Below are 23,069 nucleotides of genomic sequence, written 5' to 3'. Positions count from 1 at the left end.
AGTTATCCTTACTTTATTCTTTTTTGTTTTGTGAAGTGTAAAATTTTACATTTCTGAACATTTAAAGCAAACTGCCAATCTCTGAACCACTTTGAAATCATATCATTATTCGACCGAATTTTTATGCAGCTTCTTTCAGAGAGAAGTTCATTATAGATAACTACATCATCTGTAATAAGCCTGATTTTACTATTAATATTGTCTGCATGGTTATTAATGCACAACATGAACAGCAAGTGTCCCAACACCCAAAGTTACTTTTCATCCAATATAAAATGCTATTTTGAAATAAAGAAATACGGCATCTACCTGACTGCCTTGATCCAAAGCTTTCAGTATGTCATATCAGAAAAGTGTAAGTAGGATTTCACGGGATTGATGTTTTTGAAATCCATGCTGGCTGGCACTGAGGAGGTCATTCTGTTCAAGATACCTCATTATGTTTGAGCTCAGAATATGTTCTAAGATTCTACAACAAATTGATGACAAGGATATTGGACGGCAGTTTTATAGACCACTTCTAATACCCTTCTTGTAGATGGGTGTGACCTGTGCCCTTTTCCAAGAACTGGGCACATTTTTTTGTTCAAGGGATCTGCAATAGATTTTAGTTAGAAGAGGGGCTAACTCCGCCACAAATTCAGTATAGAATCTGACAGGGATTCCATCTGGCTGTGGATTTTTGTTCAATTTTTAACTGTTTCAGCTGTTTCTCAACACCACTGACACTAATACTTATCTCATTCATCTTTTCAGTGGTAAGAGGCTTAAACTGGGCAGTTCTCTTGGGTTTTCCTTTGTAAAGGAACATTTGAAGTGGAGTTAAGCATCTCAGCTTTTACTTTGCTACCCTCAATTTCAGTTCCTGTCTCATTCACTAGGGAATGGACACTAACTTTGGTGCCACTAACAGCCTTTACATATGACAAGAATTTCTTTGGATTCTGTGAAAGATCACTTGACAATATTCTGCTACAGTAGTTACTGAAGACATCATGCACTGCTCTGTTGACAGCCAAACGCGTTTCATTCAGCATCTCTCTACCTACAGACCTACGCTTTGTTTTATGCCTATTACACAGTAACCTCTGTTTCTTTAGAAGTTTCTGTATATCGTGGAGGTTCCCTCCCATTATCAACTGTTCTACCGGGTAATATCTACCCAGTGCACAGTCAATTATTCTTTTAAACTTGAGCCTGAGTTCCTCTACATGCTCCTGCCCTGTGCTGAAAGTTTCAAGTTCTTCACTGAGATATGACACTACTGATTTTTTATCTAGTTTACTGAACATGTATATCTTTATGCTTGTTTTAGTTGTTCTTTGTACTTTGGAAACCAGTATTACCACAACCATATCATGGTCACCAATACCAGTTTCGATGTGGGCATCCTCAAAGAGGTCAGGTCTACTAGCTGTCATGACATTCATTGTATTTCCATCATGAGAGGGGTTCCTAACAATCTGTTTTAGGTAGTTTCCGAGAAGGCACTTAGTAAAGTTTCACAGGATGTCTCATTGTGCCTACCACTAACAAAACTGTAATTTTCCCAGTTGATTGTTGGATGATTAAGGTCTCTACCGATGATTACAGTAACATTAGGGAACTTGCGTACAAGAGAGCTGAGTTTTTCTCTGAAGTTTTTGGTTACATCAGGAGATGGGTCTGGTGGGTGATAGAAGGATCAAATTATCATTTACGTCCACCCTTGATACTGAATCTTGCCCAAAAAACCTCATATGCAGCTTCAATTTCTACCTCAGTGGATTAGAATTTCTTGTCTACTGCAACAAATACACCACCTCCATTCCCCATTTGACTATCCTTTTGATATACACTTTAATTTTCTCCAAAAATCTCACTGCTATCAATTTCAACTAGCTTTCTGTACCTAGAATTATGTAAGCTTCACTGCTTTTCATGAGAATGTTAATCTCTGGCACTATGTTGCGAATGCTTCAGCAGTTTACCATTAGGATTTTAATACTCTTACCTGTGGCAGCCATTTCTTTTGATCTTACACTGATATTTTTGAGTTTCCTACAGCTATCATTATCTGGATTGGATGGAGAGTTGCCTAATCTAAGAAAAAAAAGAACCCTTGTGTGGATTCCTCACACTGTCAGCTAACTGAACACCCTCTGACATGTAGTGCAGACATGACAATTTAGGATCACCCAACAGTTCTCAACACTAAGATGCATGTGACAGCTAGCTTGTCACAGAACTTTCGAAAGCTCTATTCAGTCCTTCCACTTGACTGAGAACCAAAGGGCCATGATCGGTTCTGGAAACAATGTTGCAAATAATATCTTCTCTGCAATAATTCATCTCAGGTCAGCAGATAGTCATAATTATGATCCAAAATACTAATCTATATTACAGCTGTTTTACAGTTTTTGAGACATAACATATTGTGATGGTCCAATAGCTTTCTGCCAACGAAACTACACTACTGGCCATTAAAATTGCTACACCAAGAAGAAACGCAGATGATAAACGGGTATTCATTGGACAAATATATTATACTAGAACTGACATGCGATTACATTTTCATGCAATTTGGGTGCATAATCATGAAAAATCAGTACCCAGAACAACCACCTCTGGCCATAATAGTGGTCTTGATATGCCTGGGCATTGAGTCAAACAGAGCTTGGATGGCATGTACAGGTACAGCTGCGCATGCAGCTTCGACACGATACCACAGTTCATCAACAGTAGTGACTGGCATATTGTGATGAGCCAGCTGTTCGGCCACCATTGACCAGACATTTTCAATTCGTGAGGGATCGGGAGAATGTGCTGGCCAGGGCAGCAGTCGAACATTTTCTGTATCCAGAAAGTCCCGTACAGGACCTACAACATGCGGTCATGGATTATCCTGCTGAAATGTAGGGTTTCGCAGGGATCGAATGAAGGGTAGAGCCACGGGTCGTAACACATCTGAAATGTAACGTCCACTGTTCAAAGTGCCGTCAATGCGAACAAGAGGTGGCCGAGACGTGTAACCAATGGCACCCCATACCATCACACCGGGCGATGACGAATACACGCTTCCAATGTGCGTTCACCGCAATGTCGCCAAACACGGATGCGACCATCATGATGCTGCAAACAGAACCTGAATTCATCCGAAAAAATGACGTTTTGCCATTCGTGCACCCAGGTTCATCGTAGAGCACACCATCACAGGTGCTCCTGTCTGTGATGCAGCATCAAGGGTAACTGCAGCTATGGTCTCCGAGCTGATAGTCCATGATGCTGCAACCGTCGTCGAACTGTTCATGCAGATGGTTGTTGTCTTGCAAATGTCCCCATCTGTTGACTCAGGGATCGAGACGTGGCTGCACGATCCGTTACAGCCACGCGGATAAGATGACTGTCATCTCGACTGATAGTGATACAAGGCCATTGGGATCCAGCACGGTGTTCCATATTATCCTCCTGAACCCACCGATTCCATATTCTGCTAATAGTCATTGAATCTTGACCAACGCGAGCAGCAATGTCGCGATACGATAAAACGCAATCGCGATGGGCTACAATCTGACCTTTATCAAAGTCGGAAATGTGATGGTACACAATTCTCCTCCATACACGAGGCATCACAACAACCTTTCACCAGGTAACACCGGTCAACTGCTGTTTGTGTATGAGAAATCGATTGGAAACTTTCCTCATGTCAGCACATTGTAGGTGTCGCCACCAGCGCCAATTCTCTGAAAAGCTAATCATTTGCATATCACAGCATCTTCTTCCTGTCGGTTAAATTTCACGTCTGTAGCATGTCATCTTCATGGTGTAGCAGTTTTAATGGACAGTAATGTATGACACAGAAACCAACTCAGCACAGGAAAAATTATGAAGTGAGGTGATGCTATTTCTCTTGTGCCAGACATCCTAAGATAAATCATAGTCATCCGAATAGTAGCCACCACATCAGAAACAAGGGCAAGCCTGAGGTTCCGCCCATTTTTCAGGCAACATTAGTCTGGTTGGAGTCCAGGCAGTGAATACTCATAGCTGCTTGCAGCATGTTAAGAAGACCACTTAGCCACTCATTGAAATATTGTACATAAGAATGGAAACAACAGCTCAGCTAAACACCTGAAAGCACACGATAAAGCAAACACCTCGAGAAAACCTGAGAATGGTTACAGAATGTTATCAGAGGAAGATGATTCCCCAATTCTTAAACAATGCTGTAATTGTTCTACTTCACATGTAAGGGAAAAGACAAAGCATATTTTTTAAAAAAAACTACACATCTCTATACTAAAGAATTTATATATCAGTGTCACAACTTGCATTACACTTCATCAGGATAGTGAGGAATTCGAAGAATTGAAGTCAGACACATACAAGGGATATCCAGAAAGTAAAACTGCAAGGTCCATACATCTACCAGGAAACTGAGTTTTTAAAAGTATATGGTAGTGTGCACTGAAATGAATAAATGGTAATGGTCATCAGTAACATTGCAACTCTCACTGTGATGACAGATAAAGATGAGCACTACTCTGGATCCACTGGATCCACTGACAAGTGTGAAGTGTGCACTGTGAGCTGCCTGAATGCCAAGGGCATCAGTACCACCACAAATTGCTGCAAAAACATGTCATAGTATGGGGAGGAGGGTACGTCACAGCAACAGAACTTTCACGAAACAGAAATTCACAATGAAGAGAGAAGTGGACGCCAATCCATGGTGGCTGATGAACTAATGCAAAACCTAAATGAGCATATTCATTGTAATCACTGTGCGACCACTCATCACCTGCACTAACTGTGCCCTGAAATTTCTCGAGCCGTTGTTCATGAAATCATGAATGATTGATTAGGGTACCACAAGTTGTGTGTGCACGATGGGTTCTGAAGATGATTACACCAGAACACAAAATCAACAGAGCCAAGGCTGTGTAAGAGTTTCTTGATCATTTTGCAAGTGACTGAGAGACTTTTTTTGACTCCATAGTCATAGGTGATGAAATGTGGATTTACCATCATATCCCAGAGAACAAGTGACAAACAATGCAGTGGTGCCATACTCATTTTCCTATAACGAAAAAATTCAAAACCCAGTAACCAGCTTGAAAAGTCATGGTAACCATTTTCTGGGACAGAAAATGGGTTCTGCTTATCAAATTCTTGCTGAGAGGTGAAATAATCAACTGTGCAAGGTACTGAGAACCCCAAGGAACTCTGCAGAGCTATAAGAACCCATGTTTCGGAATGCATCCTTCATGACAATGCTAGTCTGCACTCCACTTAAGGACCACAAGAGTTGTTGACCTCATTTGGCTGGAAATTTTTTCCACCAGCTCACTCAAGTCCCAATCTCACACCTAGCAACTATCATATGTTTCCAGAATGAAATTTTACCTCTGCAGCGGAGTGTGCACTGATATGAAACTTCCTGGAAAATTAAAGCTGTGTGCTGAACCGAGACTCTAACTCGGGACCTATGCCTTTCACGGCCAAGTGCTCTACTGATTGAGCTACCCAAGCACAACTCACGACCTGACGGGTGCTTGGATAGCTCAGTCAGTAGAGCACTTGTCCGTGAAAGGCAAAGGTCCCGAGTTCGAGTCTCAGTCTGGGACACAGTTTTAATCTGTCAGGAAGGCTCAAATTATTTGTTTCCTAAGTTGAAGAAATATGTGGGTGGAAAACACTTTTCTGATGAAGAGGAGGTGAAAATCAAAGTGGGGAAGTGGTTTAAGGAGTTGGTGGGAGATGTCTGTGATGCAGATATTAGCAAACTCATCCCATGGTTGACAAATTTCACTAACTTAAATGGAGATTATGTGGAAAAATTATGTAATACCTATGCTACTGTTCCTGTGTGTCTCTATGAAATACATGCATTTGTGTTTGTATAAAAAATCTTGTAACCTTACTTTCCGGACATCTGTTGTAGGTTTATTATCACCAGTGCTACTCTTAGCAGCCCAAGAAGATATTTTCAGATTCTTAAATGGCAAAAACAAAGAAAAAATACATGATAATGGATTATATCTGAACCATCTTTATTTTGTGAATGACTGTTCTGTTTGCCTCTAGTACAGACAAATTCCAATAACGGAAGGAAGAATATTATAGAGGAAGCTTATTATTAGTCCTCAAACTCAATTATAACAAGAGCAAAAAGGACTGTACTCAGCATACTGAAAAGAAAACAGTACAAATTGACAATGAAGTCACAAAATTTACTCCAGAATGTTTGTACTTAGGGCAACTGAAGGAACAGCAAAAGAAATAAGCACAAGAGCAAAAATGGTCTGTAATGCTTTTTGTAAACAAAACAAAGTTCTTGAAGTGAGAGTTCAAATGTGCCTGAAAGTTAGAATCAGTATGTGTTAGCAGTTTTGGTATATGGTTGTGAGGCAAGATTATTCATAAACTGGAGGCTGCTCATTAAGGAACAGAGAGATGCATGTTGGGAATTAATAAGTAAGACAAGAAAACAAGCAAATAAGAAGGTGTGGAAGATGTAAGTATAGCTGTGTCAACATGAACTGGAAATGAATGGGATATGTGGCCATGTAAATGGATGGTAGATAAAGCAAAGTAGTTATTTGTTCTATTCCAAGACATAAGAATAGGTCCAGATGATTATCAGATGGAAGGTAGATGGCATTAGAAAACATGGACATATGTTTTTGAAGAAGAAGAAGCAGAAGATGATGATGATGAACTTACACATTAATAGAAAAAAATACTTAGACCAGTGTAGTGTACAAACAGCATGTTACTTTAGTTCCTGACGGACTGTACAGTATATACCATACAGTCACATGACACGTACCAAAATGTGCAACTACAATCTAACTAGAATTACTTGTTACGTAGTTAATGTGTGGTATATAACACTACAGTCTTTCCACAATGCTTGTCAGTTTGCCTTGGTTGATCCTTTGATCCCCAGTGATTTCTGTCACATCATACCATTTTATTCATTTTGTTTTGAAGTACCAAAGCCTTTAGCATGAAACCTCTGATGCTATGAGAGCTGTGATTCAAGGCTTTTGCAGAATCGGTGTTTCATGCTAAAGGCACTGGTACCTCAAAACTAAATTAATAAAACCGTGAGTTGTAGCAGAAACCAATGGGCTCAAAGGGTTAAGATTCAGTCAAACAGGCAATTAACTGCTAATGTGGACAGCTTGTGTTGTTGCCAAATGTAATCAGTAATAGTCAAAGAAATTGTGTATTTTTTGTTGTGGTTCACTGGAAATGAGGGACAGTTTGTGTGTAGTTTGATGGGAAAAACAATTTCAAGATGTGAATTGTCAACTAACAATTTATTTTAGTCATACTGAAAACATATCATCACCCACAGCGAGACAGAATAATTAATCAAACAAGAGTTTAACTTATTTCTCATAGAATAAATAGTATATACTGCAGCTTCTAAGTACTATCATGTGAGAATGAAAAGGAACAAATCTGGCATAAGTAATTATTTACAGTCACAGACATTATTAAGAAAAAGCTGTTGTATTACCTTGGCATGACATAACATTTTATTCTTACTGCATTTTGTAAAAAGTAGCCAAAGTCAGCTTGATGCTCACAATATGGTGACGGTACTTCAAAAAGTTTAGAGACCACTCACTTAACGTAAATGACATAATAATCAAAATACAGACAGTTTTCCCATTAATGCAACTTTTGCACAAAGCAAACATTTTAAGGATGTATTTGAGAGCTCCTGCATCAGAAAACTAAAAAGGCTGCAGCCAGTACATAAGAGATTTTATGATTAAGTTGGCAATGGGAATGTGTAGCTTTTTTTTACACCTGTCATTGCCAATATGTACTTCACTTTGTAAAAAACACTAACTTTAATTTTCTCTAACCAATTTAAATTGTCAAACAATGGAAATTCCAGGTTGGAATATCAACACTATTATGAAAAGCATACACTGCTACACACCATAAAAGTGACATGTTGATATGCAGAAAGGAAAACACACATACATTCGTGCAAACAGGCACACCTCACACACACACAACTGCTCTCTGTGGCCAGACAAGTCTGGCCAGATTGGCTGGATATAGCAGTCGTGTGTGTGAGGTGTGCCTGCTTGTGAATGCATGTATGTGTGTTTCCTTCTTGTCTGAAGAAGGCTCTGGCCAAAATCTCAGTGTGCCTGTCTGCATCTCAACGTGTCAGCTTTATGGTTGGTAACAGATTATAACACTTGATACACTGAAATGAATACTCCTGCAGTTATCCATTCATTGTTTCATACTGAATGAAAGCAGCAGCACATTACAAAAGAATCAACATAATGTTGTTATGAACATCTTACTTCTGGAACATGTTGTCTTTGTATGATAAAATTATAGCACTCAAGTGATACTTTCCTCACACTCAGGGTTATTTACCCGCCTGGTACTCTGACATGCCACCTGTAAATGTTCAAAGTACATCACTGGTAAAAAATAAGTTCCTCTCTAGTGTTAACTTGTAGCAACCACTGAACTTTGGGGCAGAAATTAATATTCTAATGAGCAACATCTGGCTATTACTACCTGAGTCATTTTGTCTTGCTGACCTTCCCATGTCAGTATCTCACTATAAAGCGGTTCACTGTTGGTTCCAATGTAGATGGGTTCCCAGCGATGATATGGATATTCACGATGCACGATGAGGAATGGCTGTGACACAAATAAATGCTTCAAACATGTGTTCCATTGTATTCAGAATTGAAAGTTTAATACAAAATAAAAATGTTATGTGATAGACCATATTGCACATTACCAGTATGTACCAATTCTAATGGAAATAAGTAAATGCACTGTACAAATCAACAACAAAAAACAAATTTAATAGTAGAAATTACAGGAAAACAAAGTGTCTGGCAAGTACTCAATTTTAGGAGGTGATTTCCTAATAATGTTGACAAAAACAAACTGAATGTTCTTTCATCAGGGAGGAAAGAGGAATTGGTTTGGGGAAGGTTGGTGTTGGAGAGGGGACGGTGAGAAGGTTACTCAAACTGTTAGTTGAGAGGAACCCACCTGGAGGGAGGAGAAACTGAGGTGCCCTCATCCCCAGAACAGGCATGTCCCTCTCAAACTGAGGCCTTAGTGGTCTTCTCCAATTTACTACATTCCCTGTCTGATCCATCTCTCTTTCCTGAAGAAGCATTCAGTTCCAAAAGCCTTTCCTGAAGAAGCATTCAGTTTCAAAAGCTAGAATTAATACACTGCTGGCCACCGTAAATACAACACCAAGAAAGACAAGAGGTAGCACAACAAAATTTATTTTGTAGATAACATGTTGACCAAGTATCAAATGATTACGTTTACGGACGTCTGTGAGATGTGGTTCCTGCCAGAATCAGTAGCCAGAGTAGCCGCCATTGTTGGAGATCACCGCTGCCACACGTCTCGGCATTGAGTCAAAGAGACGTTGGATGTGTTCCTGGGGTACAGCAGCCAAAGCAGCTTCCACACGTTGCCGAAGATCATCTGGTGTGGCAGCTGGGGATGTAATCTGGGTCACTCGTTGAGCTACCATGGACCACATGTTTTCTATCGGCGAAAGATCCGGAGAGTGAGCCAGCCAGGGAAGCAATTCAATCTGGTTATTGACGAAGAACCTTTGGACAATGCGTGCCACGTGTGGTCGCGCATTATCCTGTTGAAATATGGCAGTAAATGAAGCAGGCAAAAAGGAGTACAAACGTCTCAAAAATGAGATCGACAGGAAGTGCAAAATGGCTAAGCAGGGATGGCTAGAGGACAAATGTAAGGATGTAGAGGCTTGTCTCACTAGGGGTAAGATAGATACTGCCTACACGAAAATTAAAGAGACCTTAGGAGAGAAGAGAACCACTTGTATGAATATCAAGAGCTCAGATGGAAACCCAGTTCTAAGCAAAGAAGGGAAGGCAGAAAGGTGGAAGGAGTATATAGAGGGTTTATATAAGAGCGATGTACTTGAGGACAATATTATGGAAATGGAAGAGGATGTAGATGAAGATGAAATGGGAGATAAGATACTGCGTGAAGAGTTTGACAGAGCACTGAAAGACCTGAGTCGAAACAAGGCCCCGGGAGTAGACAACATTCCATTAGAACTACTGATGGCCTTGGGAGAGCCAGTCATGACAAAACTCTACCATCTGGTGAGCAAGATGTATGAGACACGCGAAATACCCACAGACTTCAAGAAGAATATAATAATTCCAATCCCAAAGAAAGCAGGTGTTGACAGATGTGAAAATTACCGAACTATCAGTTTAATAAGTCACAACTGCAAAATACTAACACGAATTCTTTACAGACGAATGGAAAAACTGGTAGAAGCGGACCTCGGGGAAGATCAGTTTGGATTCCGTAGAAATGTTGGAAAACGTGAGGCAATACTAACCTTACGACTTATCTTAGAAGAAAGATTAAGAAAAGGCAAACCTACATTTCTAGCATTTGTAGACTTAGAGAAAGCTTTTGACAACGTTAACTGGAATACTCTCTTTCAAATTCTGAAGATGGCAGGGGTAAAATACAGGGAGCGAAAGGCTATTTACAATTTGTACAGAAACCAGATGGCAGTTATAAGAGTCGAGGGGCATGAAAGGGAAACAGTGGTTGGGAAAGGAGTGAGACAGGGTTGTAGCCTCTCCCCGATGTTATTCAATCTGTATATTGAGCAAGCAGTAAAGGAAACAAAAGAAAAATTCGGAGTAGGTATTAAAATCCATGGAGAAGAAGTAAAAACTTTGAGGTTCGCTGATGACATTGTAATTCTGTCAGAGACAGCAAAGGACTTGGAAGAGCAGTTGAACGGAATGGACAGTGCCTTGAAAGGAGGATATAAGATGAACATCAACAAAAGCAAAACGAGGATAATGGAATGTAGTCAAATTAAATCGGGTGATGCTGAGGGGATTAGATTAGGAAATGAGACACTTAAAGTAGTAAAGGAGTTTTGCTATTTAGGGAGTAAAATAACTGATGATGGTCGAAGTAGAGAGGATATAAAATGTAGACTGGCAATGGCAAGGAAATCGTTTCTGAAGACGAGAAATTTGTTAACATCGAGTATAGATTTAAGTGTCAGGAAGTCGTTTCTGAAAGTATTTGTATGGAGTGTAGCCATGTATGGGAGTGAAACGTGGACGATAACCAGTTTGGACAAGAAGAGAATAGAAGCTTTCGAAATGTGGTGCTACAGAAGAATGCTGAAGATAAGGTGGGTAGATCACGTAACTAATGAGGAGGTACTGAATAGGATTGGGGAGAAGAGAAGTTTGTGGCACAACTTGACTAGAAGAAGGGATCGGTTGGTAGGACATGTTTTGAGGCATCAAGGGATCACAAATTTAGCATTGGAGGGCAGTGTGGAGGGTAAAAATCGTAGAGGGAGACCAAGAGATCAATACACTAAGCAGATTCAGAAGGATGTAGGCTGCAGTAGATACTGGGAGATGAAGAAGCTTGCACAGGATAGAGTAGCATGGAGAGCTGCATCAAACCAGTCTCAGGACTGAAGACCACAACAACAAGAACATATGGCTGTGGCCGAGCCCTGAAGGTAAGGAAGGACAACTGGCTCCAGCACCTCGGATATGTAGTGCCGGCTATTTAAAGTACCGGCAATGCGTACTAGAGGCGTGCGAGAGTAATATCCAATACCGCCCCATACCATAATACCCGGTGCAAGACCAGTGTGGCGGTGCATAATGCAGCTGTCCAGCATCCTCTCTCCACGGTGTCTCCGACCATCGTGGTGCTGCAGACAGAAGCGTGCCTCGTCAGTAAAGACAACGTCATTCCCTTCTGCCGTCCACATCCATCTGTCATCACACCATTGGCGACAGAGACGTCTGTGGTTCTGCGTCAATGGTAGACGAAGCAATGGACGTCTTGCGGACAGACCACTCTGCTGTAAACGGCGTCAAATGGTACGCGCAGACACCGGATGATGCGTTACAGACGCAATGTGCTGTGCTATGGTTCGGGATGTCACTGAGCGATCCGTCACTGCCATGCGCACAATTTGCCTATCAGCACGTGCAGTGGTGCACCGAGGTGAATGGGATCGACCACGTCGGTCCGTCATACCCTCCTGCATCCAACGGTCACATATCCGCATTACAATTGTTTGGTTTCGTCCAACACGACTAGCGATTTCTCTGTATGATAATCCACAATCTCGATAAGCCACTATCCTTCCTCTGTCGAACTTGGATACTTGATCAAACGATGTTCGCTGTTGCCTACGAGGCATAACTGATCATCATGTGAAACAACCACAAGGTAAACACACGTGCCGAACGTACACTTGTCGAAATCGCCAAGCCTTAAATGGCGCTATGAGGTGGTGCCACAGGTGCGCGTGATGTGCGTCTGTGCTGAAATTCTAATCAGTTGCATATCTCATCGCTGCAAACCCATGGTGTAAATTTCACTTGATTCGGATGCGCCCTTCAGGGTGTTGCATTTACGGTGGCCAGCAGTGTATTTTCTACAGTGTTTCCACTGGCAGTACTAAGAACTTTGGCTTCTAAAGGAAAACTGCTAGCCACACATTCTGTCTCCTTGTTATTTTAAGTTTTTTGAATTGGTTTCCTGTTTCACACAAGAGCTAGTGATTGCATGTACTGGGAGTCTGCACATTCCCCTTTTTGCTGAGAGCAAGCTGGAGAGATATCAATGAAACTTGAGCTTCCGAAACAAAAATTACTTCTTTTGATTATAGGTAATAATAGTACAAAAGGTGCATTTAAGTGACACTTTTCATGAAAGCAATACTAAGTCGCTCAGGGCCTTAAATTACAAAATAAGAACAAATGAGAAAAGGAGTCTGAACTATGCACAACACTGATAAAATTAAAAATTTGGAAGCTATCAATATTACTTGTGTTCAGTTTCTCTCCTACTTGGACTGCTGGGAGGCTGTTTCTGCGGCACAAGCTTATGCTCATCTCATATCCTTTCCTTTACCCATATTTTAACTGCTTGAGAAATACCATGTAGTACACAAATGATAGATTAACACATTAGAGTGTTGTCAACTCTAAGTGCCTGTGGAACATTGGCACTCTGTACAGATATTGCATTTTTTTCTCGTGTGAAGTGTTATTCAGGCAGCATCAATTGCAATGAAACAAAATATTAAATAAAAACAAAGATGAGGTGACTTACCGAACAAAAGCGCTGGCAGGTCGATAGACACACAAACAAACACAAACATACACACAAAATTCAAGCTTTCGCAACAAACTGTTGCCTCATCAGGAAAGAGGGAAGGAGAGGGGAAGACGAAAGGAAGTGGGTGTCTGTATGTGTGGATGGATATGTGCGTGTGTGCGAGTGTATACCTGTCCTTTTTTCCCCCTAAGGTAAGTCTTTCCGCTCCCGGGATTGGAATGACTCCTTACCCTCTCCCTTAAAACCCACTTCCTTTCGTCTTCCCCTCTCCTTCCCTCTTTCCTGATGAGGCAACAGTTTGTTGCGAAAGCTTGAATTTTGTGTGTATGTTTGTGTTTGTTTGTGTGTCTATCGACCTGCCAGCACTTTTGTTCGGTAAGTCACCTCATCTTTGTTTTTATATATAATTTTTCCCACGTGGAATGTTTCCTTCCATTATAAAAATATTAAATAAGAGTGATCACCTCACAACAACAACAGCTGCAGGTGATATTAAGATAAATAGTTCTTGAACTTCCACAATTTACAAAAAATAAGTTTTACAAATAAATTATTGTGACATGGTAATAATAGCAATAATCAAATTCTCACAGAAAAATTCATCTGTTTATAAATACATAAGCTTTATTTTGCAGGAAATATGATTTTCTCTCAATGAGTTTTTACTATAAACTAATAAGCATTACACTGATTGTATCAATAGTGCATAAGCGCAACACAATGATGTAGCATGCAAGCCATCCTAATCCTGTGTCTTACACTGTGTACAATTCCTAAAGCACACTATGATTACTTCCACAAAACATAAAATTAATCATCTTGTATAAACTATGAGTGTAAACCACACACAGTTTTAAAGATCAATTTTCTGCTACTATGATCACAGTGTTGTTTGGCAGGACAGGTATCTTTGACATTTTACTGGCCAGAGGCCTGTGAGCGAAGCTTAGGGTAAGTATGGTCTATATAAATTACAAAATAAATGTTAGTAACAACAAAATATAAATGGAAGAAAGATTTGGCTTGACATCCTGCCAATGATGATATCATTAGGGATGGGGCTCAAGCTCAGATTAAACAAGAATATGTAAGGAAATGGACCATACAATTATTACAGGAATTATCCTGTCATTAATGTTAAGTGGTTTAGGGATGCTAGAGAAAACTTATATACAGATGGTTGAATGGGAATTTAAACCCCAATCATCTAGAATGTGAAGTAAGAACTTAAAATGTTACAACATCTACATCTGTGTTAAATCCATATACTTGAAAAAAGATATGAATATGTCGTGAATAATGAATAGACCAAGCCTCAAACCAGAATTTCCTGCTTCTTCTGTTCACGAAAAAGAGCTCAAGAGTCTTGATCATGCACAAATTTTCGTTAATAGTGTGTTGTGGATTCCGCTTTCCTAAACCATTCTCACTAATATCACTGCATCTTCGTTGATTTCATTTACATCATCCATTCATTTCAGCAAAAGTTGCAAATGGATTTTTGGGTTAATGGTGAGTCGGTGAATTTCAAATCATTAACTAAAATGATATAGGGCAGTTCTTGGAGGAATATAAATAATGGAGGTACTAAAAGTAACCATTGGTTGGAGTAGTTGAGCGTGATGCACAGTGATGCGAAAAAGTGGAATGGGAGGAAGAGATAGGATAGAGCAAAAGGGAGATTGTGGAGAAGAGGGTGTGAGCATAACATGATTGAAATGAGTTCATGGGGACAGTTGTGGGTTGGTGTGGTACAGGGGCTAGGAGATATTGAGACTAGGAAGAGTGCAGGATTGCAGTATGAATTGTGAGGACAATTTCCATCTAGATATTCAAAGAAGCTGGTATTGCGGGCATGGGTCCAGATGACATGGAGTATGAAGCAGCCATTGATGTCAAGGATGTTGTGCTTAGAAATGTGTTCTGCTCATGGCCATCGTTTGGCAGTGGCCATTCGTTCAGGTAGTCTGCTGAGCTGTGACGACTTCTTTCATGGATGTTGCGTCAGTCACCGGATAAGATATGCCTGTGGTGGACCTAGAGTAGGATATATTTAGTGGGAGCATTATACTCTTCTTGCACCTGGGTTTTCCACAGGGGTACGGCCTGTGTGGCAAGGGGATGGGAGAAGGTGTGGTATAGGTATGGATTAGGGTATTTTGTGGGTTGGATGGCTGTTGAAATACCACTTTGGGAGTGATAGGAAGGATTGTATGCAGGACATTCCTCAGTTTCAGGTATGAAAAGCTAGCAAAGGATGTGATCACATTGTTCCAATGCAGGATGATATTCAGTGACAAGGAGTGTGTTGCTTTGTAGCTGGTTCACGGTAGTGGCTGGAAGGTTAGGGGTATACGTGCATGTGGAAAAAGAAATCTGTTTTTGGCCTATGCTTGTCCCCTGGTCTGCAAACAGATTTCCCATACCATATCCGCACATGCTTCTAAACATCTGATCATCCACAAGAACCAGCTAAAAGCCCGCTCCCCCCCCCCCCCCCCACCCCACCCCCATCACTAATCCCCCATCTTCTCATCATCACCCCAGGCTACAAAAACTGAACCCTATCCTTTCCCAATGCTACAATTACATATTATTGCACCTGAAAATGAGGAAGCCCATATCCCCAATCCTTCCCAACACTTCCAAACCGGTATTCACCCACCCAACCAATCTAAGAAATTGACAAGTCCATTCTGAAACCGCACCTAATTCCAACACTTGTGACATGGGTCATACTGCTATGGAAGATCCACATATGAGACCTGTCCAATGTAACCATCTAGCACATACCACTCTAGTGTTGTCGCAGGCATATTCTATTGTATCACAGGCAGGACCTCCTGTAAAAGCAGTCATATCATATATCTGCTTTGCTGTAACTTCTGCACAGCATTTTATGTAGTTATGACCATCAAATAGCTGTCAGCACTGAATGAATGGCCACTGCCAAATTGTGAGGACAAGAAGAATCAAGCACCCAGTAGCAGAACATGATGCTCAAGACAATCATGCCATTTGAATCCTTCCTCTTCTGTACTAGCTCCTTGAATTATGTGGATATGAGAATTGTCCTAGTAGCACTTCCTTCAATCCTGCATTCCTCTTATTCTCCCACTAGGCCCTGTCCTACACCCGCCTCGATCCCTGCCCCCAATACACTCATTCTACATTCACATCTTCTTCTCCAGTGTGGCTCTTCCTTTGATTTCTCTTCCAAGTCCACTTCTCCAAGGCAACATGTATCACACACAATTCCTCCTACATGTGCTAAAGAGTTTACTGGTGTCACAATCTTATCTTGTCAATTTGATACCTCTCCCTCTCAGCTGAAGCCACTGTTCCAATCAACTTTCCTTCCCACTTCCACTCCATATCCTCCACTGTTCAATCCACCTAACACTAACTCTCACCCCAGTAGAACTGCAGTGCACATACAATGTTGCTGGTCAGGACAATATAGCCGTGCAGGAGCATGTGTCTAGCAATGAAGAAGAATTCACCCGAAATCTTAGCAACATTCCCAGCCTCGTTCATATGCCTGCTGAGTCAATGCCTCCAACTATACAGTCTTTACTTTTACTTCTTCCATTAATTACAAATTGAATAAGTAAAAGACCATGCAAATGTGTATTGACACCATTTAATAAACCATAAACTATTTCTTCCTGAACTACTTACGAACAGCAATACAAAAAGATGATTGTCAGATGATTACTTTCATTTGAGGTGAAGACATGCAATGGTACACCAACAGAATGCAACAAACACAATACAGCTGAAAATTAATTCCTTTTAGTTGTGCCCACTCAGCATGTATAGCTCAATCAATATGTCACCCAATTCTCTACACACACACACACACACACACACACTAATTTCTCAGATAATTTTCAATTGCTTACACTGGTGTATGAAGTGCATTGTTGCAATATTGTGGAAATGTGGAGCGCCCTTGTGATCACTCACTATGCTTATCTATTTTCTGATATGTGATCTGCTACAGTTTCAGATCTATTTTCTGATGTGTGATCTGCTACAGCTTCAGTCATTCTTCACACTGGACAATAAGGTACCAAATATGAAAGGAATATGACAACAGTTATTCATATGCTTCATTATTCTGTTTTTACTTAATTTTTAGCTATATGAATGACTCCAACGGAGTGCAGGAATATCAAGAACTGAAATGGTGGTAAACAAAATTCTAAGCAGATTGTTAAGTTGGTATGGATGTATGTTGACAATGCCAAAGCAACATTGGCCAAAGAAGATATTTGAATGGGAGCATCTGGGAAAAACATATGGAGAAGACATTCTCATTCTTTGAAAGTCATCAAGAAAATAATGGCAAATTGCAGTTTGGTAGAGAGGAATACCATGAACAGAGTGGTTTGCAGGACATTACTAACTGATTATTGTTATCAATTAATCCTGCATTTAATAATAAAAACATAATATACATGAGAAGTTATAACCCCAAATTATATTAGTGCAGCAGTTTGCCATTCAAAACCTAGAGACAGCCATATTTACTTTGTTAATGGTGTCAAGAGGGAAACATTATCTTCTCATTACAGTTATAGACCGTATAAAAGCCTCTGTTTCTTTTTTTTTATCAGGAAATATTGTTAAAGATACTGAGTCTCATGATAATAACAGAATAAATTTTCCATGTAATAATCCTGCCTGAATAACAAAAAACAAAAGTTCCCTTTATCAGTTTAGAACAGGAAGTTTTGGGCTGCAGTTCACACTATAGGATACTAGGAAAATACATTCAATCTATAAAGGAGACTGCTACAAAAACACTTGTTGACCCACTCTAGAATATTCATTCAAGTGTGGGGGCCCTATATCAAACAATGGAAACTCGAGGTAGGAATGTCAACAATGTAGGGAAAGATAAGAAAGCTACTTACTGTAAAAAAGGAACATCAAGTTGCAGACAGGCACAATTAAAAGACATTTACATGAAGCTTTCGGCCACAGCCTTCATCAGTAAAAGAGTGACACACACCATTCACACACTCAAGCAAATGCACCTCACGCACACACGACTGCAAACTCCAGCATCTCAGGTCAGAATGCCATATCAAACAGACTAACAAAGGTTACTGAACATATACAAAGGAGAGCAACACAAATGGTGGCAAGGAGAGTGTCAGAGAAATGCTGAAATACCTGAACTGACACATCCTTGAAGATTGGTGTCAAGTATCATTTAAAAGCCTAATCACAATGTTTCAAGAACCAATATTAAGAGAGGGCTCCAGAAATATTTTACAGCCCCCAATAAACTGTTCCCATAGGGACCACGAAGATAAGGCAAATTTCAGCATGCACAGAAGCGTATAAGTAGCCATTCTTACCACACTCAGTACACACATGGAGTGGGAGAAAACCTTGATAATTGTATATGGGAAGTTCCCTCCCATACATTTCACAGTGGTTTGCAGATTACAAATGCAGATGTAATTATACTAGAAAAATACGCAAAGTTAGTGTGATTATCTGCTTAGCAACATCCAGGATTCATCTACAGATGAGTGAAAATCCAAGCAACAAAATCCATGCAAATGTTAACTAGTAGGCTCATTATGTCATTCTGGAAGAAAAAAATATATCAACATATACATGGAAAATGAGCTAGCCATGAGGCACCATTGCTACGAACAACACAGAATATTGATGTAAATCAAGGTGTTTGAAAACAGCTTCAGGGTTGAAACAATACAGTAATGAGGAACAATAGGGCATTAGACATTCAGCCAGTTGTGGAAAAATGTTGGCACTCATCAGTCCAGCACTGTCCATAGCATACATCAAGGAGATCCCTCATATCAGGTGCACAGCCTTTTTAAAACCACACAAGGCTACAAAAAATCAGTTGCACATCTTCTAGGAAGTATGGGGAGGCATGCAAATAAACTTTCTGTAGAGGTTACCATTCAGTCTCTCTCTATGGAGCCTAATGTCAAAATAATTTAAGGTTTTAGGGGTTGTTGTTGTGGTCTTCAGTCCTGAGACTGGTTTGATGCAGCTCTCCATGCTACTCTATCCTGTGCAAGCTTCTTCATCTCCCAGTACCTACTGCAGCCTACATCCTTCTGAATCTGCTTAGTGTATTCATCTCTTGGTCTACCTCTACGATTTTTTCCCTCCACGTTGCCCTCCAATACTAAATTGGTGATCCCTTGATGTCTCAGACACTGTCCTACCAACCTATCCCTTCTTCTAGTCAAATTGTGCCACAAATTCCTCTTCTCCCCAATTCTATTCAGTACCTCCTCATTAGTTATGTGACCTACCCATCTAATCTTCAGCATTCTTCCTAAGCACCACATTTCAAAAGCTTCTATTCTCTTCTTGTCTAAACTATTTGTTGTCCACATTTCACTTCCATACATGGCTACACTCCATACAAATACTTTCAGAAACGACTTCCTGTGATTTAAATCTATACCCGATGTTAACAAATTTTTCTTCTTCAGAAACGCTTTCCTTGCCATTGCCAGTCTACATTTTATATCCTCTCTACTTCGACCATCATCAGTTATTTTGCTCCCCAAATAGCAATACTCCCTTACTACTTTAAGTGTCTCATTTCCTAATCTAAATCCCACAGCATCGTCCGATTTAATTCTACTACATTCTATTATTCTGGTTTTGCTTTTGTTGATGTTCATCTTGTATCCTCCTTTCAAGACACTGTCTATTCCATTCATGCTCTTCCAAGTCCTTTGCTGTCTCTGACAGAATTACAATGCCATCGGTGAACCTCAAAGTTTTTTTTCTTCTCCATGGATTTTAATACCTACTCCAAACTTTTCTTTTGTTTCCTTTATTGCTTGCTCAATATACAAATTGAATAACATCGGGGATAGGCTACAACCCTGTCTCACTTCCTTTCCAACCACTGCTTCCCTTTCATACCCCTCGAATCTTATAACTGCCATCTACTTTCTGTACAAATTGTAAATAGCCTTTCACTCCCTGTATTTTACCCCTGCCACCTTCAGAATTTGAAAGAGAGTATTCCAGTCAACATTGTCAAAAGCTTTCTGTAAGTCTACAAATGCTATAAACGTAGGTTTACCTTTCCTTAATCTTTCTTCTAAGATACGTCGTAGGGGTCAGTATTGCCTCACATGTTCCAACATTTCTACAGAATCCCAACTGGTCTTCCCCGAGGTCGGCTTCTATCAGTTTTTCCATTCGTCTGTAAAGAATTCGCGTTAGTATTTTGCAGCTGTGACTTATTAAACTGATAGTTCGGTAATTTTCACATCTGTCAACACCTGCTTTCTTTGGGATTGGAATTATTATATTCTTATTGAAGTCTGAGGGTATTTCGCCTGTCTCATACATCTTGCTCACCAGATGGTAGAGTTTTGTCATGACTGGCTCTCCCAAGGCCATCAGTAGTTCTAATGGAATGTTGTCTACTCCCGGGGCCTTGTTTCGACACAGGTCTTTCACTGCTCTGTCAAACTCTTCACGCAGTATCTTATCTCCCATTTCGTCTTCATCTACATCCTCTTCCATTACCATAATATTGTCCTCAAGTACATCGCCCTTGTATAGACCCTCTATATACTCTTTCCACCTTCCTGCTTTCCCGTCTTTGCTTAGAACTGGGTTTCCATCAAAGCTCTTGATATTCATGCAAGTGGTTCTCCTTTCTCCAAAGGTCTCTTTAATTTTCCTGTAGGCAGTATCTATCTTACCCCACGTGCGATAAGCCTCTACATCCTTACATTTGTCCTCTAGCCATCCCTGCTTAGTCATTTTACACTGCCCGTCGATATCATTTTTGAGACGTTTGTAGTCCTTTTTGCCTGCTTCATTTACTGCATTTTTATATTTTCTCCTTTCATCAATTAAATTCAATATTTCTTCTGTTACCCAAGGATTTCTACTAGCCCTCGTCTTTTTACCTATTTGATCCTCTGCTGCCTTCACTACTTCATCCCTCAAAGCTACGCATTCTTCTTCTACTGTATTTCTTTCACCCATTCCTGTCAACTGTTCCCTTATGCTCTCCCTGAAACTCTGTACAACCTCTGGTTCTTTCAGTTTATCCAGGTCCCATCTCCTTAAATTCCCACCTTTTTGCAGTTTCTTCAGTTTTAATCTACAGTTCATTACCAATAGATTGTGGTCAGAGTCCACATCTGCCCCTGGAAATGTCTTACAATTTAAAACCTGGTTCCTAAATCTCTGTCTTACCATTATATAATCTATCTGATACCTTTTAGTATCTCCAGGGTTCTTCCATGTATACAACCTTCTTTCATGATTCTTAAACCAAGTGTTAGCTATGATTAAGTTATGCTCTGCGCAAAATTCTACCAGGTGGCTTCCTCTTTTATTTCTTAGACCTAATCCATATTCACCTACTATGTTTCCTTCTCTCCCTTTTCCTACTATTGAATTCCAGTCACCCATGGCTATTCAATTTTCGTCTCCCTTCACTACCTGAATAATTTCTTTTATCTCATCATACATTTCATCAATTTCTTCGTCATCTGCAGAGCTAGTTGGCATATAAACTTGTACTACTGTAGTAGGCGTGGGCTTTGTGTCTATCTTGGCCACAATAATGCGTTCACTATGCTGTTTGTAGTAGCTTACCTGTACTCCTATTTTTTATTCATTATTAAACCTACTCCTGCATTACCCCTATTTGATTTTGTATTTATAACTCTGTATTCACCTGACCAAAAGTCTTGTTCCTCCTGCCACCGAACTTCACTAATTCCCACTATATCTAACTTTAACCTATCCATTTCCCTTTTTAAATTTTCTAACCTACCTGCCCGATTAAGGGATCTGACATTCCACACTCCGATCCGTAGAACGCCAGTTTTCATTCTCCTGATAACAACGTCCTCTTGAGTAGTCCCCACCCGGAGATCCGAATGGGGGACTATTTTACCTCCGGAATATTTTACCCAATAGGAAGCCATACAGTAAAGCTGCATGCCCTCGGGAAAAATTACAGATGTAGTTTCCCCTTGCTTTCAGCCGTTCGCAGTACTAGAACAGCAAGGCCATTTTGGTTAGTGTTACAAGGCCAGTCAATCATCCGGACTGTTGCCCCTGCAACTACTGAAAAGGCTGCTGCCCCTCTTCAAGAACCACACGTTTGTCTGGCCTTTCAACAGATACCCCTCCGTTGTGGTTGCACCTACGGTATGGCTATCTGTATCGTTGAAGCACGCAAGCCTCCCCACCAATGGCAGGGTCTATGGTTCATTGGGAGGGAGGGGTGGCGGGGTGTGTTAATGGTAGTCATATGAAAACCAAACACCTACCACATATTTGGTGCACAACACAAGTTAAGAGTGCTCAGTTTCTCAACCAATGTCAAGATCTTATAAACACCCTCGCCTGTACTACTGTAACATTGTGTAGTTTAATTATTTACTGCACTTATTATCGTCCATTGCGTAAAGTGTAATTTCAACTTTAAAAACAAGTTTTGTGCACAACATTCTGTGCCAATAGATTGTATCTTTGCTGATAATGTTTGGTTAGCTAAGAACTAGTGTAGTGTCTCTCGTAAAGCTAGTCAATTGCTTCCTGAAGATTGTCTAATAAGCCAAAAACTAGTTGGAAATAAACAAAAATCAGTAGAATAAAAACTGTGTACTTGTTATTCGAACTGAAATGCTGAGAAAGGTTATAGAAAAAAAACTGAACAAAATTCCATTATGCAGTTAAGAGAATTGTGAACTAGGGTTTATTCGTGTCATGACATACATTTGCAGTCTATCTGATTTGTGTACAGGAGATATATCAGAAATTTACATTACAGTTACAATAATTTATCTACTGATAAATGACAATTTAACACTAAAATGATATTTCTCTGAACAGCCAGATATACT

General features: G+C 40.2%; 1 protein-coding gene across 2 annotated transcripts in view; it reads right to left on the bottom strand.

Annotated features, from left to right (window-relative positions):
* LOC124788250 (beta-1,4-glucuronyltransferase 1-like) overlaps positions 1–23,069 on the bottom strand; it is a 57,515-nt gene that overhangs the window by 4,417 nt on the left and 30,029 nt on the right. For both annotated transcript variants that reach the window (XM_047255441.1, XM_047255442.1), the window contains exon 2: positions 8,545–8,670. In XM_047255441.1, the coding sequence (XP_047111397.1) occupies positions 8,545–8,670 (126 nt within the window). The remainder of the gene's footprint in view (positions 1–8,544; positions 8,671–23,069) is intronic.

This window comes from Schistocerca piceifrons, chromosome 3 (assembly GCF_021461385.2).
Source record: "Schistocerca piceifrons isolate TAMUIC-IGC-003096 chromosome 3, iqSchPice1.1, whole genome shotgun sequence".
NCBI classification, from domain to species: domain Eukaryota; kingdom Metazoa; phylum Arthropoda; class Insecta; order Orthoptera; family Acrididae; genus Schistocerca; species Schistocerca piceifrons.
This window is presented reverse-complemented; position numbering and strand designations above follow the sequence as displayed.